The 22,952-nt window shown below is 37.2% G+C and overlaps 1 protein-coding gene across 2 annotated transcripts in view; it reads left to right on the top strand.

Moving 5' to 3' along the window:
• The window catches only part of SEC24A (SEC24 homolog A, COPII coat complex component), a 60,722-nt gene extending 37,770 nt beyond the window's left edge, over positions 1–22,952 (top strand). The window contains exons 12-23 of one of the 2 annotated variants that reach the window (XM_084886567.1): positions 1,520–1,575; positions 2,688–2,894; positions 3,881–4,001; positions 5,032–5,190; positions 9,302–9,475; positions 10,600–10,710; positions 12,681–12,856; positions 14,201–14,338; positions 15,386–15,490; positions 16,122–16,214; positions 19,035–19,138; positions 20,035–22,952. In XM_084886567.1, coding sequence (XP_084742693.1) covers positions 1,520–1,575; positions 2,688–2,894; positions 3,881–4,001; positions 5,032–5,190; positions 9,302–9,475; positions 10,600–10,710; positions 12,681–12,856; positions 14,201–14,338; positions 15,386–15,490; positions 16,122–16,214; positions 19,035–19,138; positions 20,035–20,149 — 1,559 coding nt within the window. In that variant the 3' untranslated portion in view covers positions 20,150–22,952. Of the gene's footprint in view, positions 1–1,519; positions 1,576–1,956; positions 2,613–2,687; positions 2,895–3,880; positions 4,002–5,031; positions 5,191–9,301; positions 9,476–10,599; positions 10,711–12,680; positions 12,857–14,200; positions 14,339–15,385; positions 15,491–16,121; positions 16,215–19,034; positions 19,139–20,034 lie in introns of those variants that run through there. The other variant, XM_084886568.1, reaches the window with a different exon arrangement.

The raw sequence follows: 22,952 nt of genomic DNA, 5'->3' as shown, positions 1-22,952 counted from the left end.
TCCCTGGTGGGGGGCATGCAGGAGGCAGCTGATCGATGGCTCTCTCATCGATGTTTCTGGCTCTCTATCCCTCTCCCTTCCTCTCTGTAAAAAAATCAATAAAATAAAATATATTTAAAAAAAAAAAAAAAGAACTACAACTTAACAATAAAAAGACAACCTAATTAAAAATTGGGTGAAGGAATTAAATAAACATTTATTCACACAATAGTCAGTGTTCTTTATATACAGTTGGCCATTAAGTACTTGAGTTATCAGGGAAATACAAATGAAAACACAACAGTAAATTCACAACTTGACCTATGAGAATTACCTGTTTAGATTTTGCTTTATGATAAAAAAGTATCTGGGTGAACAGATTAGAGAGTGATCTGTTGTGAACATTTAGAACCAAAACAGAAGTGAGCTCTCCTCAATTACTGCCCTTTAAAGAGGTACATTCAGTCCACATTGTTCATGGATTCCTTACTTGTGAATTTGCCTACTCACTAAAATTTACTTGTAACCCCAAAACCAATACTCATAGTGCATTTACAGACATTTTCAGAGATGAAAAGTGATTCTTAAAATTTGTTAACTTATGTGAGGTGGCATCTGGCAGTTTTCATTTGTATTTCCCTGATAACTCAAGTACTTAATGGCCAACTGTATAGAAAGAATACTGACTATTGTGTGAATAGAGATGTTTATTCAATTCCTTCACCCAATTTTTATTCTTCCTTGTGTGTCATCTGAGTCAACCTGTTTTTAATTATTATTATTGAATTTAGAGAGATAGAAACATTGATGTGAGACAGAAACATCAATCTCTTATCTCTTGTATGAACCCTGACTGGGCATTGAACTTGAAACCTGAGCATGTGCCTTGGACCAGGAATCGAATCCTTGACCTTTTGGTGCAGGGAACGACTCTACAACCAACTGAGCCACACTGACCCCAGCCTTTTTTTTAATAAGTGTTTTTTTTTTTTTTGGCTGGCTTTCAGGGCTAAGCAAGAACTTTATAAAGTAGGTTCTGAATTGTTGCTTTTAACCTAAGAAGCAGAGCACTTGTACAAACCCTTACTGAGTGCTTACAAATCAATAGTTTCTAATTGGGAGATTATTTATCTTTTACACAGGAACAGTTAAGTTCCAGCCCTAGCCAGTTTGGCTCAGTGAATAGAGCATTGACCAGCAGACTGTAGGGTCCTGGGTTCAACTCTGATCAAGGGCATGTAGCTTGGTTGCACATTCCTCCTTGGCCTGGGCCCTGGTCAGGGTGCGTGCAGGAGGCAACCAATCAATGTGTTTCTCTCACATGGATATTTCTCTCTTATCTTTCCCTCTCTTCCACTCTCTCTAAAAATCAATGGAAAAATATCCTTGGGTGAAAATTAAAAAAAAAAGAAGAAGAAGAAGAACAGCTAAATTCCAATAAATACCTAAATTACACACACATAGGCATGTACTATAGTAGAGGAGGAGGTGGTTTTGGGACACCTTTACCAATTTTTAAAAAAATATTTATTTATTTCAGATATTTTTATACCTATGCCGGAGAACTTATTAGTAAATTTAAATGAAAGTAAAGAGGTAAGGCACATTTTCCTATCTAACATGTTTAATTGCAGTATTGAAGGAATATATTTTTTAAATAAATATTAAGTAAAATTTTGCTTCTTTCTGTGACATTTCTAATATGTATAGCATTTTATATTTTGAGGTTAATTAAAATTCATCAGAAGAACTACTCTTGACTTTGACTTTGAACTTATTGGTTTTAAGTCTACTATAGCAAGTTATTTGTAGTTTGGTAGAAGATGAGCCTATTCTATTAAGGAAGAAAACCTGAAGGAAACCTGCCTTGCCAGCCACCTGGGAAGTCGGGAGGTTTATTGAGATAAGCATCTGGTCACTACATAGAAGCACTTTAGCTAGGCTGCTTTCAGTGCCCTGTGCTTTTCTGATTCACAGAGTGTCATTGGGGTCAGTTCAGAAGAAACTCTTATTACCTGCCTGGAAATTGCCATGACATAATACAGTGAGAGGTGAACAGAATGTGTCTGAGGCGGGATGTTGTCGACCCTGTATATGCATATATGCTGTAGGGGTAACATTTTAACTAGCAAGTCTATGGTCTCAGCTGTTGGCAACGGTGACTTCACCATAGTATGATATATTTTTTCATATTAACGCTCTTTATTTGTACATCCTAACCTAAATAGGTAGTTGTTTTTCATTTTGTTTTTCTTTTGTTGTGGTTATTACTAGTTGGCAAATTTACTGGATATCTTAGATTTTCCAGTAAGGAAAAGTTAAACTCATTTTGGAATTAAAAAGAATATAGTGTGTAGAGGTGATTGAGAAGGCCTTATTTCATGGCACTAAAAGAAATCAAATCTCTAAACTGTGATGGTTCTTTTGGATACATTTTGGACTTACAGTCTTGCTGGACTACTGCATGTGCAAGAACTGTAAGGCCGCAATTTTTATTTGTCTTGCTTGCCAATTTATAATGTTTATTTAAAATGACTTTCTTGTTATTTGACCTACTTCATTGTTTACTGTAATGTCTGTAGATTCTCTGACCATCATCATGACTCAGTGCTTTGTCTATTGTATTAGTTACTGGCTTTTTGTTAAAAAAAAAAAAAAAAAAAGATTCAATTCTAACACTCTTGAGTTTTCTTGCTTTATTTCACAAGCTCGTCCAAGATTTACTGAAAACTTTGCCACAAATGTTTGCCAAGACCCTGGAGACCCAGAGTGCCTTGGGTCCTGCACTTCAATCTGCCTTTAAGCTGATGTCCCCAACTGGTGGTCGAATGTCTGTCTTTCAAACACAACTCCCAACTCTTGGAGCAGGAGCTCTGAAACCACGAGAGGAACCCAACCAAAGGTCATCTGCTAAGGTTCGAAGGTCATCAGATCTATGATATAAGATTTATGTTGGTGCTCTGTCTCTGGTCATACAGCTTGTTTTGTTTTCTTTTAATTTATATTTTAGTTGTGGAGAGTAGGGAATATAAGAAAATAGGTCAAGTGTTTCTTTCTTGTGTAGACTTTTCTGTTTTATTACATTACTAGAGGCTCAGTAATTCATGCACCAATGGGGCCTTAGGCCTGGCCTGTGGGATCGGGCTGAAATGTTTCTCTAATATCCCCCAAGGAAGTAAGAGAGCGCAGACCAGGCTAAAGGACCCCACTGGTGCACAATTGGGACCTGGGAGAGACACAGGAGGTTGACCAGCTGGGGAGGGACCACAGGAGGGCTCCAGGGCATATCTAGTCTGTCTTGTTTAGTCCCTGTCAGCTGGACCACAGCAGAAAGCTAATTTACCCAGAGTGTCTGCCTCCTGGTGGTCAGTGTACATCATAGCAAGCGGTTGAGCTGCCTTAGCATATCATTAGCATGTTACACTTTGGTTGAACAACTGGACACTTAACATATTAGGTTTTTAATATATAGAATTTCAGAGAGAGGAAGGGAGAGGTAGAGAGATATAGAAACATCAATGATGAGAGAGACTCATTGATAAGCTGTCCCCTCCATGCCCTCACTGGGTATCAAACCTGAAACCCAGCATTTTCCCTGTCCAGAATCGAACTGTGACTTCCAGGTTCATTGGTGAACTGAGCCACACTTGCTAGACTAGAAATTTAAATTTTATAACAATTCTTTTTTGTATGAGAACATTTATTTGGTAAATCACAGGGATAGAATAATTAATTCCTATAAGAAATGGGTTTAGGAAACAAGTTATGCAGATTAAGGAAGAGCTCTTGGAGCTTGGGAGTGAAGAAGCTGATGGTGCCTGGGGCAGTGAGGGAAAGTGCCTAAATTTTATAACAATTTAATGATTTAAATTTTTTTCTCTTTTTAATTTATTATTAATAGGAAATTCACTTGACACCATCCACTGACTTCTATAAGAAATTAGCTCTGGACTGTTCTGGTCAGCAGGTAGCTGTTGATTTATTCCTTCTCAGTGGACAGTATTCTGATTTGGCTTCTTTGGGTAAGTTTTTCCTAATTATTATTTTTCTCAAATGAGTGTCAAAATGATATTTATATAATGGTATTCTAAATAAGAGACAAAGTAAAAGAAATTTAATGTCCTTGGGAGAGTTAATCAGCGTAGCCTATTATAAACCCTATGAGTGGCCCAGTGCTCGAAATTCATGCACTTGGGGGGCGTGGGAGGGGAGACTTCAGCTCAGATTGCGAGAGGATGCAGGCCAGGCTAAGGGACCCTACCAGTGCATGATCAGGGCTGGGGAAGGATATGGGAGGTTGGCCAACTGGGGAGGGACTGCAGGAGGGCTCCAGGGCATATCCAGCCCATCTCGCTCAGTCCCAATCGGCCAGACCCCAGCAGCAAGCTAACCTACTGTCAGAGCGTCTGCCCCCTGGTTGTCAGTGCACATCATAGCAACTGGTCGACTGGTTGACTGTCTGACCCCCTGGTGGTTAGAGTACATAATAGCAACTGGTCAACTGTCTGCCCCCTGGTGATCAATGCACGTCATAGTGAGTGGTTGAGTGGTCTTAGCATATCATTAGCATATTATGCTTTGATTGATTGACTGGCCTTCCAGACAACTGGACACTTAGCATATTAGGCTTTTATTATATAGGATAGTCTTCTACTTAAAAAATTTATAGTAGAGAAATTTATATGCTACTATTTAAAGGAATGAAATTTTTTTAAAATATACTTTTATTGATTTCAGATGGGAAGGGAGAGGGAGCAAGAGATAGAAACATCAATGATGAGAGAGAATCAATGATTGGCTGCCTCCTGCACGTCCCCTACTGAGAATTGAGCCCACAACCAGGGCATGTGCTCTTGACCAGAAGTGAACCTGGGACCCTTTAGTCTGCAGACTGATTCTCTATCCACTGAGCCAAATCAGCTAAGGCAAAATATTCTTTTTTGATGGTACCTGGGGAGGTTAAAGAAAAATTTATTCAAATGCCTGTAGTTACTTTGATGTAGTAATATTAGTCAACAGCAGAATTTAAAAGAAGTGTGTGTTTTCTTCCAGGTTGTATTTCTCGGTATTCAGCAGGTAGTGTCTATTATTATCCCTCATACCACCATCAGCACAACCCAGTTCAGGTACAGAAATTACAGAAGGAGCTACACAGATACCTCACTCGGAAGATTGGTTTTGAGGCAGTCATGAGGATTCGGTGTACCAAAGGTGGGGGCACTATTTTTTTTTTTTTGCATTTACATAGAAGTAAATGTTTCTTTTGATACTATCTCTCTCTCTCTCTCTCTCTCTCTCTCTCTCTCTCTCTCTCTCTCTATATATATATATATATATATATATATATATATATGTATCTATATATATTTATAGTATTATCTCAAAATTTGCTATTTTAAAATATTTTACTTACTCTGATGGAATATGCAATTAAGAATAAAAAGGAACATTTTTTTTTAAGGAACTATTTTGACTATACCAAAAACCACTAGATTGTACACTTGAAAGGGGTGATTTCTACTGTATATGAATTATATCTCAATGGAAAAAGATTATAATTCCAAAGAACCTAAGATATATTACTGATGGATTTTTAAAAAATATATTTTTACTGATTTCAGAGAGGAAGGGAGAGAGAGAGAAACATCAATGATGAGAATCATCGACTGGCTACCTCCTGCACGCCCCACACTAGGGATTGAGCCTGCAGCCCAGGCATGTGCCCTGGCCAGGAATTGAACCATGACCTCCTGGTTCATAGGTTGATGCTCAACCACTGAGTCACAGATTTTTTTAATTTGGTGATGTCCCATCAATCAATTCTTTTTCTTTCTTTTTAAAAAAATATATTTTATTGATTTTTTACAGAGAAGAAGAGAGAGGGATAGAGAGTTAGAAACATCGATGAGAGAGAATCGTCGATCAGCTGCCTCTTGCACACCCCCTACTGGGAATGTGCCTACAACCAAGGTACATGCCCTTGACCGGAATCGAACCTGGGACCTTTCAGTCTGCAGGCCGACGCTCTATCCACTGAGCCAAACCAGTTTCGGCAATCAATTCTTTTTCTGTTTGTATTTTTGGTATTGTAGCATTAAGTCACTGCTTAATCCAAGATCACGAATATTTGTATTCATGTTTCTGCTAAGAGTTTTATAGTTATACTTCTGATATTGAAGTATTTTATTTACTTTGGTTTAATTTTTATATTTTATTTGAGGTAGATGTTTGAATTCTTTCTTTTGCATGTGGATGTATTATTGTCCCAGTATCATTTGTTGAAAAGATTATTTTGTCCTCATTGAATTATCCTGGGACCCATGTCCCCTTGGTGAAATCAATTGATCATAAATATGAGGCTTTGGATTCTGAATTATATTCCAGTAATTTGAATGCCTATTCTTACACCAGTTCTTAACTGTCTTGATTATTATAACTTTCTAGTAAGTTTCAAATTTGAAAGTGTGAGTCCTCTCAACTTTTTACTTTTTTTCCTTAAGATTGTTGTGGTGTTCCCATATTATTTTTGGGTTCAGTTTATCAATTTCTGAAAAGAAGCTAGTTGGGATTTTGATAGAGATTGCATTTAATAGACATCAATTTGGGGAATATTGTCATTTTAACAGTATTAAGTCTTCCCATCCACAAATATAGTATGTTTTTCCATTTATTTAGACCTTCTTTAATTTTTTTCAACAATGTTTTATAGTTTTTAGAGTATAAGTTTTATATTTCTTTAAATTTACTCTTAAATATTTTTGATGCAGTTATAAATAGAATTATTTTTTAAATTTTATTGCTTCTTTATATAAATATAAATAATCCTTTGTATATTGATCTTGTATGCTGCAGTCTAGCTGAACTTGTTTATTAATTCAAATAGTTTTTTAGAGTTTGAAGGATTTTTTAAATGCTTTCATTTTATTTCTTAAACTATATTTTTATTGATTTTTAAAAAGGACAGAAGAGGGAGAGGGAGAGAGAGAAATATCAGTGATGAGAGAGAATCATTAACTGGCAGCCTCCTGTACAACCCCTGTTAGGGACTGAGCTCAAAACCCAAGCATGTGCCCTTGAATGGAATCAAACCCAGAACCCTTCAGTTCACGGGCCAATTAAACCCAGGACCCTTCAGTCCACTGAGCCAAACTAGCTGGGACTAGCGTTTATGTTTTAAAGGGCCTGTTTGTTGTATCCCATTCATTTAAGGTTGATGGACCTAAAAAATGGTTTATTTCTGCAGATATTGCCTATAAGTTACTGGAAATGTGTATCCCAAAAGTGCTTTTAAGTTTTTTCTATTTGTCAGGATAGAAGCTATTTTATATGTACCTAATTTTACATTACAGACAAAAACAGTACTGCTTAATTTTTTTGGCACATATAATTTGGTACTTGAATGAGTGTATCTGTAGGATAAATTCTTAGATATGGGATTACTAGGGTCAAAGGACATGTTCATTTAGAATTTTTTATGGATATTGCAAATATATCCTTCAAAGTTTTTTTGAAAATTTGAATCTTCACCTTCATTTAAGAAGATACTCACCCTCACTAAATACTGTGTATTATCTAATACTAGAGGCATGGTGCATGACATTCATACACTGGAGTTGGGGGTGACCCCTCAGCCCAGCCTGCGCCCTCTCACAGTCTGGCACCCCTTGGGGGATGTCTGCCTGCCAGCTTAGGCCTGATCAGCCTGGGGACTTCTATCACCACTGCTGTGCTAGCTAGCCATAAGCCCAGCTTCTGATTGAGCGGCGCTCCCCCTGTGGGAGCGCACTGACCACCAGGGGGCAGCTCCTGCATTGAGCATCTGCCCCCTGGTGGTCAGTGCACATCATAGCAACCGGTCTTTTCACCATTTGGTCTATTTGCATATTAGCCTTTTATTACTACATAGGATAGGATCATTCTGTTCCCAATTCCAATGTATGGGTTGATTTTCTCCACACTTCCAAGTACCTAATTAACCCAATCCTGACACTATCTACCTGGAGATAGAATCAGATCCCACAGGTTAAACCCCCCAGTCCCTCAATCCCCTCATTGTAATACACACATACACTTTAGAAACTAATGTCCAGTCCAGGGTGTTGCCTATGCTTCTGCCTGACTGGCTATAGATTGGAAGTTTCAACAACCCCCTCCTTGGGTTCCATTAATTTGCTAGAACAGCTTAAAAATATTTCACTTGTTATTTTACTTGTTAGATTACTGATTTATTAAAAAATGATATAGCCCTGACTGGTTTGGCTCAGTGGATAGAGCGTCGGCCTGCAGACTAAAAGGTCCCAGGTTCGATTTAGGTCAAGGGCATTTACCTGGTTGCGGGCACATCCCCAGTATGGGGTGTGCAGGAGGCAGCTGATTGATGTTTCTCCCTCATCGATGTTTCTAACTCTCTATCCCTCTCCCTTCCTCTCTGTAAAAAAACAAATATAGCCAAAGCCGGTTTGGCTCAGTGGTAGAGCGTCGGTCTGCGGACTGAAAGGTCCCAGGTTCGATTCCGGTCAAGGGCATGTACCTTGGTTGCGGGCACATCCCCGGTAGGGGGTGTGCAAGAGGCAGCTGGTTGATGTTTCTCTCTCATCGACGTTTCTAGCTCTCTATCTCTCTCCCTTCCTCTCTGTTAAAAATCAATAAAATATATTTAAAAACAAACAAACAAACAAATATATATATATATTTTTTTTTTAATAAAATAAAATATATTTTAAAAGAAGAAAGGATATAACTTAGAAATAGTAAGATGGAAGATCTACACAAGGCAAGGTATAGGGACAGGGAAAGGGTATGAAGCTTTTGAAGCTTCTGTACTCTCTGAGTACTCCACTCTCCCTAAATCTCCAAATGTTAACCAACCTAGAAACTCTCTGAACCCCCCATTCTTTTGGGTTTTTATGGAGGCTTCATTACATAGTCATGATTAAGTAAATTATTGGTGTTGGTGATTGATTCAACTTCCAGCCTCTACCTTCCCTGGATGTGTGTTGAGGGAGGGTGTTGGACTGAAAGTTCCAACCTCTAATCACATCGTTGGTTCCTCTGGCAACCAACCCCCCTTCCTAGACTACCTAGACACTTTCTAAAAATCACCTCATTAACATAGCAATAGACACCTTTATTACTCTCATTACTTTGGAAATTTTGAGGGTTTTAGGAGCTATGTGCCAGAAATCTTTGAAGACCAAATGTATATTTCTTTTATAAATCTAAACTTTAATTTATTCTCTGCTAGTCTGATAAGTGACTAGGGTAAAATGTAAATATCTATATGTAGGTATGTATAAATAATATTTTATAAATTTTTTTCTAGGTCTTTCCATTCATACTTTCCATGGGAACTTCTTTGTTCGGTCAACAGACTTACTGTCTTTGCCCAATGTAAATCCAGATGCTGGATATGCAGTACAGATGTCAGTGGAAGAGAGTCTTACTGACACTCAGTTGGTTTCCTTTCAGTCAGCACTTTTGTATACGTCCAGCAAAGGTGAGCATTGTGGCAAAAAGCACATAACATGAGATCTATCCTCTTAAATTTTTATGTGTACAACCCAGTATTGTTAACTGTAAGAACAGTGTAACAAAGGTAAGTTATTTTTATTTGCTCATGTATTCTATGGCTTTTGATAAACTCCCTCTTTGGAGGTAATTACTCATTTCTATTAAACCAAAACAATATTCCTTATCTTGAGTTTTATTGCTGTCCCTGGTAAAGCAAAAATTTTTTTTTTTTTAACCATTTTATTTAATAGGTATTTATTTAGAGTCTACTAATGTCAGGCCCTGAAATAAGTTCTGATGACAAAATATTCAATAAAACTCCCAGATTTCCAGATCAATCCCTGGTAGGGGGCATGTAAGAGGCAGCCAATCAATGATTTTCTCTCTCATCATTGATGTTTCTATCTCTCCCCCTCTGTCTTCCTTTCTGAAATTAATAAAAATATATATTTTTAAAAAAGACCAGAATAAATAAATAAATAAATAAATAAATAAAATAAAACTTTAGAGTTTTCACATTAACAAAGTTTTTTTATACTATTTCTACTTACTATTTAACCCTATTTGTTTTAAATTGAAAAGAAGTGACTTTAGTATAAACTTTAAAAAAAAATTTATAATTGATTTTTAGAGAGAGAGTAAGGGAGAAGAAAAGAGAAACATTGATATGGGAGTGAAACGTCAGCCAGCCTCCTCCCCCACACCCCACACCCCACACCCCACACTGCACACCCCACACCCCACACCCCACACCGCACACCCCACACCCCACACCCCACACCCCACACCGCACACCCCACACCCCACACCCCACACCCCACACCCCACACCCCACACCCCACACCGCACACCGCACACCCCACACCCCACACCCCACACCGCACACCGCACACCCCGCACCCCGCACCCCGCACCGCGCACCCCGCACCCCGCACCCCGCACCCCACACCCCACACCCCACACCCCACACCGCACACCCCGCACCCCGCACCCCGCACCCCGCACTGGGGATGTAACCTGCAACCCATGCATGCGCCCCAGTTCCTGGCCAGGGCAATGTAACCTTTAATGTCGTTGTCTCTTATTATCACTTTTGTGTTTTCTCAAAAGGTGAAAGAAGAATTCGTGTTCATACTTTGTGTTTGCCAGTAGTTTCAACACTGAATGAAGTTTTTCTCGGAGCTGATGTTCAAGCAATTTCAGGGCTGTTGGCCAATATGGGTAAGAATTGTTATCACCTATTGTAAATATTTTGCAGGTATAATAACATTAAAAAAATCCACATTGTTTTACCCTTTAAAATATATATATATATGTGTGTGTGTGTGTGTGTGTGTGTGTGTGTGTGTATTTTATTGATTTCAGAGAGGAAAGGAGAGGAAGAGAGAGAGAAACATCAATGATGTGAGAGAATCATTGATCAGCTGTTTTCTGCATGTCCCTTACTGGGGACCAAGTCCACAACTGTGGCAGGTGCCCTTGACCAGAATTGAACTCTGGAACCTTTCGTTCACAGGCTGATGTTCTATCCACTTAGCCAAATTGGCTAGGGCTAGTTTTATCCTTTTGGTGTTGTTAATCTTCACCTGAGGATATTTTTCTAAGATCTTTAGAGAGAGTGGAATGGAGGCGAGGAGTGGAAGAGAGAGAAGAGAGAGACGAACATCGATGTAAGAGAGATACATTTATTGGTTGCCTCCCACATGCTGGGAATCAAACCTGGGACCCTCCTGTGCATAGGCCAATGCTCTAACAATTGAGCAATTCAGGGCAGGACTCTAACCATTGAGCAGTTCAGTTTTGTCTTTATTTAAATAATTAGCTTTAAGGTTTCAGTGTTTTAGATTCCATGTATACCTACTAAATGACTATTTGAATAAAGGATCTGCTCAGATAGCCTTATCTTTTAAATTTAAAAAGCTTTATTGAGATACCAGAGGCCCAGTGCATAGATTCATGCACCGGTGGGGTCACTCAGCCTAGCCTGTGTCCTCTCACAATCCGGACCCTTCAGGGGAATGTCAGGTAGCCAATTTCAGCCCAAACCCCACAGGCCCGATCCAGACAGGAGGGAGCCCTATCCTGTGTATTGAATGCTTGTCCCCTGGTGGTCAGTGAGCATCATAGTGACCAGTCAACCAGTCGTTTGGTTATTCGGTCGTTTAGTCTCTTAGGCTTTTATATAGAGAGATAGATAATTTTGCCGAAGCCGGTTTGGCTCAGTGGTAGAGCGTCAGTCTGCGGACTGAAAGGTCCCAGGTTCGATTCCGGGCAAGGGCATCTACCTTGGTTGCGGGCACATCCCCAGTAGGGGGTGTGCAGGGGGCAGCTGGTCGATGTTTCTCTCTCATCGATGTTTCTAGCTCTCTATCTCTCTCCCTTCCTCTCTGTAAAAAATCAATAAAATATATTAAAAAAATAATTTATATACTCTATCACTTAACCCATTTTAAGTGTACAATTCCTTTGTATTCAGTATATTTACAGAGTTATGTGACAATCACCTCAATCTAATTTTAAAATATTTCTCTTACCCCTAAATGAATGTCATACCCATTAATAATTATTGCCGCTGAAACCAGTTTGGCTCAGTGGATAAAGCGTCAGCCTGCGAACTGAAAGTTCCCGGGTTTGATTCCGGTCAAGGGCGTGTGCCTTGGTTGTGGACACATCCCCAGTAGGGGGTGTGCAGGAGGCAGCTGGTCAATGATTCTCTCTCATCGATGTTTCTGACTCTCTATCCCTCTCTCTTCCTCTCTGTAAAAAAATCAATAAAAATATATTTTTTTAAAGAAATATATTAGGATGTCTTAAATTGATAAAATGTTAGAGTTACTGTTGAGCAGATAGCAATAGTCTTCATTTTTTCTTGCCTGTGTACAAATTTGGTCATAATGTTAATAACATTACTTGTGGTATATTTTTGTGGTATATTTTTGGTGCCACATGCATTGAGTTTAGTTGTAGTTTGAGAGACTTCCTTCTGTTCATTAAAGAGCTCTTTGTAGAGAATTATTTTCATCATCTGTCATGCTATTCTGTTTATATGTTTAGTGCTTTCAGTTTTGAGTATTCAGGATGCATACTATACATATTTTTCTCTCAAGTCAATCAAAACTTACTTTTTCTATTCTGTGGAGTAGTTAAACTTCTATTTCGTTTTTCTCTTGTCCCTGCTCCATCTCTATAAGCTGTGGACAGGTCTGTGACTGCCAGTCTGAGTGATGCTCGGGACGCCCTGGTGAATGCCGTCATAGACTCTCTTTCAGCTTATCGTTCTGCAGTCCTAAGTAATCACCAGCCCGGACTCATGGTTCCTTTTTCGTTGCGGCTTTTTCCACTCTTTGTGTTGGCTCTCCTTAAACAGGTAAGAATCAAAACCAGAAACTGACGCAGTGTGAAGGTCAAAATGCAAAATTTTTATCCTGTGAATCCCTAAACAGTGTATATATAATTTAATGCCAGCTAAGTTTCCTGACAGCAAGGACCATAGCTCTTAACACTGACATACCACATTTTGTGTATTATTTACTTCTCTCTTACTATGGTTTTTGTCCATGAAGACATAATTTTTATCTTTTTTGTTCATCACTTTGACCCAGCACCTACAACAGTTCCTACTATACAGTAGGCATTCAGTAAATATTTTTTTTGAGTGAATAAATGGAACTTTCATTCTTCCATTCCCCATAGTACTCTTTCTTCTTTCCTAGAGACTGTTCACATACCAATTTAAAATACCTTAACATTTAAAAGTCTGGCTTTATTTATAGTCAGTGCACTTGTTTTGAGGCATAATTTTTTTTTTTTAAATATATTTTATTGATTTTTTACAGAGAGGAAGAGAGAGGGCTCGAGAGTTAGAAACATCGATGAGAGAGAAACATTGATCAGCTGCCTCCTGCACACCCCCTACTGGGGGGGATGTGCCCACAACCAAGGTACATGCCCCCGACCGGAATCAAACCCGGGACCCTTCAATCTGCAGGCCGACCCTCTATCACTGAGCCAAACCGGTCTCGGCTGTTTTGAGGCATAATTTTATTACTATTACCTCTGCCTCTTTCTACTCCTTTCCATCACTAGGAAAGCTTAAAATGTTACCTCAAAACTTCATTATTCTCCATGAAGCTATATGCCAGTTAAAAACTCACAATTACTCATTAACTCTATTCTGCTAAGTAGTTGCCTTCATTTTTATTATTATTCTTCCTGGTTGATATGTAAGCTTTGTACATGTTTAATTTTTCTAACTGTGGGAGAAACAAGGATGGTTAAATATCATTAATCATCACCCTGCACTTATAGAACCCTTAGATCTTTGCTTCTTCAAATATACATTTAGTTTGTCATCTATAGTATAACTTTATCCTTCTATGATAATATTTGTTTCTATCTCATTATCGCTATATGGTAGATAGTGTGTTTAGATCTATTTCAATGATTAGGAAACAGACACAAATTACTTTGCCAAGGTTAGGTAATTATTTTCTGAAGACTTATAGATGGGGATATATAGTCATAATTTAGTACATGTGTGTGACTTGTTGAAAGATTTTTCAGAAAATAATTAATAGCAAATTTTCTAATTTTGTCTGAAGATATTCTTTTAACAACTGATATTTGCAAAGTTTTATATGTATTTTTTTAAATACTTTTTTTTTTTTTTTTTTTTTTTTTTTTTTTTGGTGGCGGTGGTTTTTCATTACAGAAATCATTCCAGACTGGAACAAATGCACGTCTAGATGAACGCATCTTTGCTATGTGTCAAGTGAAAAATCAGCCCTTGGTTTACCTTATGCTCACAACTCATCCCAATTTGTATAGAGTTGACAATCTTTCAGATGAGGTAAGATTAATTCATTTTTTAAGTGGCTTATACTTGCAGGTTGATAAACCAAATTATATTCAGTACATTGCAAAAATGAGGAAAGGTTTTGTTTGTTTGTTTGTTTGTTTGTTTGTTTTTTAAGCTTTTTATTCCTTTGGTAGGTCTGTGAAAATAAATTTTGGTTTTGGAGAGCTCCTAAAAATAGTGTCTTTATTAAAAGTTGCCTAAGACTAAATCTCTAGAGCAGATCTAAGTAAATGAAGAGATTGTCAAATTGACTGGAGAAATCTATGAGTTATTTATTTAAACAAATTGATCTGAAAGGAGTATTCTGAGAATCAAAATAAAATCTAAATACCCAGGTCAGTGTTTAGTGTAAAAGTGTTCGTAAATTAAAGAAAATATATTTATCTAAGTTGTAACATTTTTGTCCTTGATAGAAAATTTACCTGAGTTAAAGTCCCAAATATGAAAGTGTTAAATTGTAATCTTTCTTTTGAAAATTGTAATAAAGTTAGGATATATATGTTGGAAGTAATATTTTGATTAAAACCTTTTGAAGTTTAAAGAATTTAAGATCTCTGGCATATAGAAAGGAGAAATTGCTTATGAAATTTGAGTTAATTTTAGCAAATGAAAACTATTGAGCCAGCAGCAGAGGCTCAGTAGTTGAGCGTATACTGGTGTGCTTTTTTGTCCTTACCCCAGGATATTTTTTTCCATTTATTTCCTTTAGAGAGAAAATGGAAGGGAGGGAGGAGTGGAGGAAAGAAAGGGAAACATTAATGTGAGAAAGACATATCAGTTGGTTGCCTCGACCAGGGCTGGGGATCCAGCCTGTAACTGAGGCACGTGCCTTCTGTCTGGGAATTGAATCCACGACCCTTTGGTGTGTAGGTCAACACCTTAACCACTGAGAAAAGTAACAATAATAATAATAATAATAAGTGATAAATATTTTGTTATCTTTTTAAACACGAATAATTATATTTTAAAATTTTTGGTCAATTGTGACTCCATATTACATGTATCTTAAGAGCTTTATCTTTGTGTTTAATTCCTCAGGGAGCACTCAACATCAATGATCGAACTATACCTCAGCCGCCTATTCTTCAGCTTTCTGTGGAGAAGCTGAGCAGGGATGGAGCTTTTCTCATGGATGCAGGCTCTGTGAGTAGCTGACTGATTCAGATCCTTCTGTCTGCCTATTACCGTACCTTCATTCCCCTTAATATCTTTCTTCTTGAATAGATTATATGCTATTTAATTTATATATATTTTTTTATTAGCCACCTTCTCCCTCCATAGCATCCTTTCATACCAAGCATAAAATGTCTCGTCTTAGTAAATAGTAGTTACTGTTAGTTCAGTTGAGGGCTAAACAGTGTCATTAAACTTACTAAACATTTTGATCTTTTAAAATATACTCAAAGGTAAGGTGAATCAACAACTCCTTTTTTTATTGAATTTATTGATGTGACATCGGTTAAAAAATTATGTTTTCAGATATAGAATTCTACAATACATCATCTTTACAGAGGAGCAAAATTAGATTTACAGTTGTTCGTATAGAAAATAATACAATAATTAATAAATAAAATTCAAGAATAAACTGTATTTTGCGTATTCACAACTGTAAACCTACTTTTGCCCCACCCTGTATATTCTATTGTGTGTTTACCACCCAAGTCAAGTCTCCTTCCATCACCATTTATCCCTCCTTTACCTCTTCTACCTCCCCCCACTCCTTAACAGCCTACTCTTATGCTACATCTCAAAATGATTTTCTTTCTATCCCCAGGTACTAATGCTTTGGGTTGGAAAGAATTGTGGACAGAATTTTCTCAGCCAAGTTCTAGGAGTTCAAAGCTATGCATTAATTCCACAGACTATGGTAAGACTGTCTTATAGTGATTGGAATAGTCTTAAAGGGCATTTCAAATGTGGCAAAACATGAATAGCCCATTTTAAAATCGTGGCATACTAAAATTTTTCCCCAAAAAAGAAAACAAATTCTCTTCTAATCAAAAATACTCATTTTATGTTTTAAAGGCATTTTTAAAAATGTTTTTATTGACTTCAGAGAGGAAGAGGGAGAAGAGAAACAACAGCGATGAGAGAGAATCATCAGTCAGCAGCCTCCTGTGCACCCGCTTCTGGAGATTGAGCTCGAATCCTGGTCTTGTGCCCTGACCAGGAATTGAACTGTGACTTCCTGGTCATGGGTTGACGTTCAACCATTGAGCCATATTGGCTGGGCTTAAAAGCATTTTTTAGGTTATTGTATCATTGACTTATTTTTTTAAATATATTTTTATTGATTTCAGAGAGGAAGGGAGAGGGGGAGAGAGATAGAAACATTAATGATAAGAGAGAGAATCATCGATCACTGCTTCCTGCATGTTACCCCCTGGAGACTGAGCCCACAACCTGGCATGTGCCCTTGACTGGAATTGAACCTGGGATCCCTCAGTTCACAGGCTGACGTTCTATCCACTGAGCCAAATAGGCTAGGGCTGAGTTATCTTTTTTTTTTTTTTTTTACAGAGAGGAAGGAAGAGGGATAGAGAGCTAGAAACATCTATGAGAGAGAAACATCGACCAGCTGCCTCCTGCACACCCCCTACTGGGGATGTGCCTACAACCAATGTACATGCCCTTGATCAGAATCGAACCTGGGACCTTTCAGTCCACAGGCCAACGCTCTATCCACTGAGCCAAACCGGTTTCAGCCTGACTTATCTTTTTAAAATATATTTTTTTTAATTTCTCAATCACAGCTGACATACAACATTTCATTAGTTTCAGGTGTACAGCATAGTGATTAGACATTTATATAATTTACGAAGTGATCATCCTGATGGCTTATCTATTCCTGTCTGTCTGAGAGTATACTATTTTTTCAGAAAGGAATGAACTTAGTTGATGGCACAAAAATAACAAAAAAGTGTTATGGGCACTTAATTTCATTGTTCTTTGGCAGGATTCTTTTAATTGCTGCTTTGGAGTAAGAACTAAGCTAATTGCCACATAAGCAAATGACTTGTGATCAGTGTCAGTTGGATTACTATTGATTATTGAAGAGAGTAATAATGGACTCTCACTAGCTCTGTGACCTTGGACAAGTAACTAACAGCCTCATTTGTAAAATAAGTGCTGTTGCTTATAGAAGTGTAATTGAGATGATTCAAGAGAAAGCATTTGTGAAACTATATTGCATTTGGATAGTTTTATATTGAAAAGAGATAACAAATTATAACATGGTCTTACTTAATGTCATATTTTTTGGTCCCCATCATTTTGTCAGCAACTTTGTGGGGTTTTTAAAATATATTTTTATTGATTTTTAAAATATATTTTTATTGCTGGGAGAGGGAGAGAAACATCAATGATGAGAGAGAATCATTGTCTGGCTGCCTCCTGCACGCCCCCTACTGGAAGGATGGGGGATTGAGCCTGCAACCCCAGCATGTGCCATTGGCCAGAATCAAACCTGGAACCCTTCAGTCCACAGATTGACACTATCCACTGAGCCAAACCAGCTAAGGCGTTGTCAGTAACTTTGGAATATGTGTTTTATGTCAGCATTTTTTTCTATTTATGGTTTAACTCCATTCAAAAAAGTTAGTAGGAGATTCTTGTATTTAAAAACATGTGAGGATTATAGCTAGGATTAGCATTAGCTTTCAGACTTTGAGTAAAACTACTGGTCTGAATAATTAGATATTTTAATGAGAAGATAAGAAATTGTTGCATCTGTGACAAATGCCTAATGAATCAATTCATTCTAAATGTCATAATAAAATGAAGAGAAGAATTAGGGTGTTCTTCTAGATAAGGGCTAAGCAAAGTATTAGGGGGTCTGCTACCAATAAAGTTTTATTGGAACATAGCCATATCCATTCACTATGTATTGTCTATGGCAACTTTAGTGGAACAATGGCAGAGTTGAATAGTTGCAATAGAGACTAAATGACCTGCAAACCTAAAGTATTTACTGCCTGGCTCTTCAAGAAGTTTGCCCACCCCTTAACAAGGAAATTGTGGTATGCAGAATCTCAGCCCTCCCCAGACCTCCTAAATCAATATCTGCAGTTCAGCAAGACCTTCAGGTGATTTATATACAGCTGTCCCCCATTTACCTGTGGTTTTGCTCTCCGCAATTTCAGTTACCCACTTACAAACACTGGTTGAAAATATTAATAAAAAGTTCCAGAAATAAACAATTTATAAGCTTAAAATTGAGTGTTGTTCTGAGTCGCGTGATGAAATCCTACACCATCCCTTTCTATTGTCAGGAATGTGAATCATCCTTTTTCCAATGTAACCACACTGTATACACCATCTGCCCATTAGACATTTGGCAACTGTATCAATTATCAGATCAACTGTCCGGGTATCAGAGTGCTTGTGTTCAAATAGCTCATTATTTTACTTAGTAATGACCCCAAAATGCAAGAGCAGTGATGCTGGCAATTTGGATATGCCAAAGATGAGCCGTAAAGTGCTTACTTTAAGTGAAAAGGTAAGTATGTGTGTATAGGAAAAACATAGGGTTCAGTACTGTCCATGATTTCAGGCATCAATCACGGGTCTTGGAATGTATCTCCCATGGGGGAGAGGGGAGCTGCTGTACATGATAAAGTTTGAGAATCACTGTAGATGATACATTAGATATGACTAGAATAAGATATTGTTGGCTTTTGTTTAACAGACAGATCTTCCAGACCTTGATACCCCAGAATCTGCCAGAATTATAGCTTTCATATCTTGGCTTAGAGAACAAAGACCATTTTTCCCAATACTTTATATAATAAGGTAAGTTGAATATTTCATTTGCTAATATGAACCAGTTTGTTTGGCCTTGCAACGACTTGTTTTGACATAAATACATTCCTTAAGCAAACCATTTAGAAGAATCTATCCTATATAATAAAACCTAATATGCAAATCAACTGAATTGCAGAACTACCAGTCGCTGTGATGTGCACTGATTACCAGGGGGCAGACACTCAACACAGGAGCTGCCCCCTAGTGGTCAGTGCACTCCCACAAGGGAAGTGCTGCTCAGCCAGAAGCCGGGTTCATAGCTGGCAAGTGCAGCAGCGGTGGGAGCCTCTCCTGCCTCCACAGCAGCACTAAGGACCCCCTTGGGATGTCCGCCTGTTGGCTTAGGCCTGCTCCATGGGGATCGGGCTCCCTCCTGTCTGGATCGGGCCTGCTCCATGGGGATCAGGTTCCCTCCTGTCTGGATCGGGCCTGCTCCATGGGGATCGGGCTCCCTCCTGTCTGGGTCGGGTCTGTGGGGATCGGGCTCCCTCCTGTCCGGATCGGGTCTGTGGGGATCGGGCTCCCTCCTGTCTGGATCAGGCTGCGGGGATCAGGTTCCCTCCTGTCTGGATCGGGCCGCGGGGATCGGGTTCCCTCCTGTCTGGATTAGGTCTGTGGGGATTGGGCCGAAACCAGCTATCAAACATCCCTCGAGGGGTCCCTGATTGTGAGAGGGCGCAGGACACGCTGAGGGACTCCACCAGTACATGAATCTGTGTACCAGGCCTGTAGTATTAAAAAAAAAAAAAAAATTTCAAACATTACTAAATGATGCTTTATCAGTTATTAATAAAAATATGTCAAAAGCTTTGTGACAAATCCAGTGTCTATTTTACTATTACATTTTATCTAATGCATATAAATATTTTTCTTTTATTCTTAAGGGATGAGAGTCCAATGAAAGCAGTTTTCCTTCAAAACATGGTAGAAGACAGAACAGAATCTGCATTTTCATATTATGAATTCCTCTTGCATATACAACAGCAAGTGAATAAATGAACCAATGAAGATATTTGACTCAGTTATTTCTAAGGAAAGTCACAATAATGCAGAATACCCGAGAATGTGTAATACCTTCCTTTTATTAGGTTTGTGGACTGATGTGATGATTATATGTTCTCACTTTGATTTCAACAAAATATAGCAAATAAAGGACCACAGCAGAGAATCAAACATGCAACTCTGAAATACTGTATTTTTCAAATCAAAATATATCTGCATATGATTAGACACCTTTTTCCTTTGCTGCCAATTATGTTTGAGTTGTTATGGATTGCAATAAGATGAAACAACATTGCAGAGGCAAAGTAAATTTTGTAAAATAAAGACTTCTGTGTTCCAAATGTATTTCTCTTTTTTTTTCCGCCCCCCTTAATTTTTGACTGCGACATTTAAAACCTCACAAGACTAAGTGTTGCAGGGAATTACAAATTCACTGATAATGATCTTTCTTAAATTAAAAAAAATTTTCATAAGTAAATAGTATATAGAAAGACTAGAATCCATTCCCCCATACATGTTTTTTTTAACTAAACTAAAACTCTAGAGTAAGCTAACTCTGGTCTAGCTTAAGAAGAAGAAATAACTGTCAAGCTTTATATAAATAACTGTAAATCTGTCAGTATTCTCTATACTTGAACAAAATCACCTTGATTTTAAATGAAAACTAATTAAGTCATTTTCTGATTGGCTGCAAAAGACTAGGACACACTATCTTCTGCAGAGAAAAGAATCTGAGCTGTCCTCATGAAATACGTTGGGACTGGCAATGATAATAGGGAGATGATCCTTAGAGTGGGTTTTGTCTGTCTGCTCTGTGAAATGTAATAAAGGTGTTATGTTGGTGAAATGAATATGAATGAAATTAAAGTACTATTCTTAAATGCTGTCTCAAATGCATCAGGATCAATTTTCTAAGGAGTTTAATAATTAAATTGAAAGCCGCTCATAAGGTGTTTATTCTTGGATAGTAAAACTTATTAAAGCATGAATGCTGCTTTTTAATTTAATGGATATTAAGATGTCACATATCCAGTATATTGAAGTTTGAGAGAAACTTGATTTCTAAACATGCTCAAAAGACTGCTTTTTTGATTCAGCCAGATAAATATTATAATCAAAACCATTAAGTGAATTTTGTTTACAAATAGGTAAATTATACATTTGTATATTTAAAGTGATGTGATAGAATATCTTAAAAGAGTTTAGCCCAGTTTTCCCAATTCATCTTGTCTTGTATGAACTTCTTAAAGAGGTTCATGGATAATACTTGATGAAGAGATTTTTTGTTTTTTTTTGTTTTAATGGGTTAGAAAAAATGTGTTTACAATCTTGGTCTCATATGATCACCAATAAAATAATAACTATCAGGTTTACAGCAATATGAGCTGACTTTAACTGAGTTGCTTTGGGGTAGGGAAGAAGCAAGTCTCACTAGAGTATACACTACTATTTATCAGCCGGACAAGAATAATTGTTTCTGTTTTATAAAGATATCATCTCCCTTAAGCAGTGTTATAGTTTATTTTCAGTATGCAAGTGGTACATTGAACTGGAAATATTCTTGAAAGCTGCTTCATTTATTAGGAAGCAATTTTCAGAGTGTAGCAAATTAAAATAAATTCATATTTTCCCTCTTTTAAAGAAACTGAGTCATTATTATGCACTGATGTTTCTTAACTAAAATTCTCAATGTGAATTTTAAATGTTGATATTTGTAAATCCTTTCTTAATTGTAGTAAAGAATCTTACAGAGGGAAGAGTTTGTGCTTCTAGGGACAGTAATCTTTCTTGTGCCTCACTTTATCCCTAAGTGGGTATGGCTGTTGTTACTACTACATGTTTTGTCAGTATATTTCACAAATTTGCTTTTCAAAATTTACTTTAAAAGTTTATTTTAGATATTGTGTAACATGTGCAATCTAGAATAATTTTATAATAGGTCATAAAAATTTTAACTTTAGTTAGGATTCACATTATTCTTTGGAAAATGAGGCAAAGAATGAACCTTTTGGAGATACTGATAATTAAGAATTATTTTTTGCAATATTGAACATGGTGGGGGTGGATTTTTTTGTTTTTGTTTTGCAGTAGGGCACTTATCTCATCTTGTATTACTTTTTTATGTAAAGCAACTAATATTTACACTATGCCATATTTTTTTTATCGTAGTTGTAAATTATGAAAGATCCTTGAATTTTCTACAGATCTACAACTACTAAACTGACAAAGGGCAATCTTGGTATTTAAATCAGCATGGCAATTCTACCATAAAAAAGTACTCTATTTTTCTAATTTCTAGGATTTTTAAAATAACATTTCTGTAAGTCTGACATTAATATTCACTCAAGCTGTACCATTTATTTTAGTTTGCATATATTTTATTATTTTAATTTAATGTATTGTCTAATATACTGTTTTATAATAACTAGAATAAAAGATTTATTCTAATCAAAACACAAAACAGCTATTATCTAGGGGACCACCAAATGTGATTTCAAGATTTTGTTAACTATTACAAATATAATCCTTATATAGAAATTTTAATTTTGTAAAGTAGTGTATAATATTGTAACATTAAATTTTTGTTCTCAAATTCAAATATGTGTTGACCTTCAATGTGCTGTGTTAAATCTTGCTTCTCTAAAATCTTAGAGACAAGATTTGTCTTCCTTTTTACAGTTTGTAATTTTCACTGTTTTATTCCTGTAAAAAAAAAAAGTCATTTGTAACCCATGCAATCGTTTGAACTGTGCTAATTTAATCAATTTGGCTATTCAATAAAGTTAATTGAAAGAGCTTA

This window comes from Pipistrellus hanaki, assembly GCF_964339955.1.
Source record: "Pipistrellus hanaki genome assembly, chromosome: 5".
NCBI lineage: Eukaryota > Metazoa > Chordata > Mammalia > Chiroptera > Vespertilionidae > Pipistrellus > Pipistrellus hanaki.
Note: the sequence above shows the minus strand (reverse complement) of the source record. Positions and strands in the feature narration are given on the sequence as shown.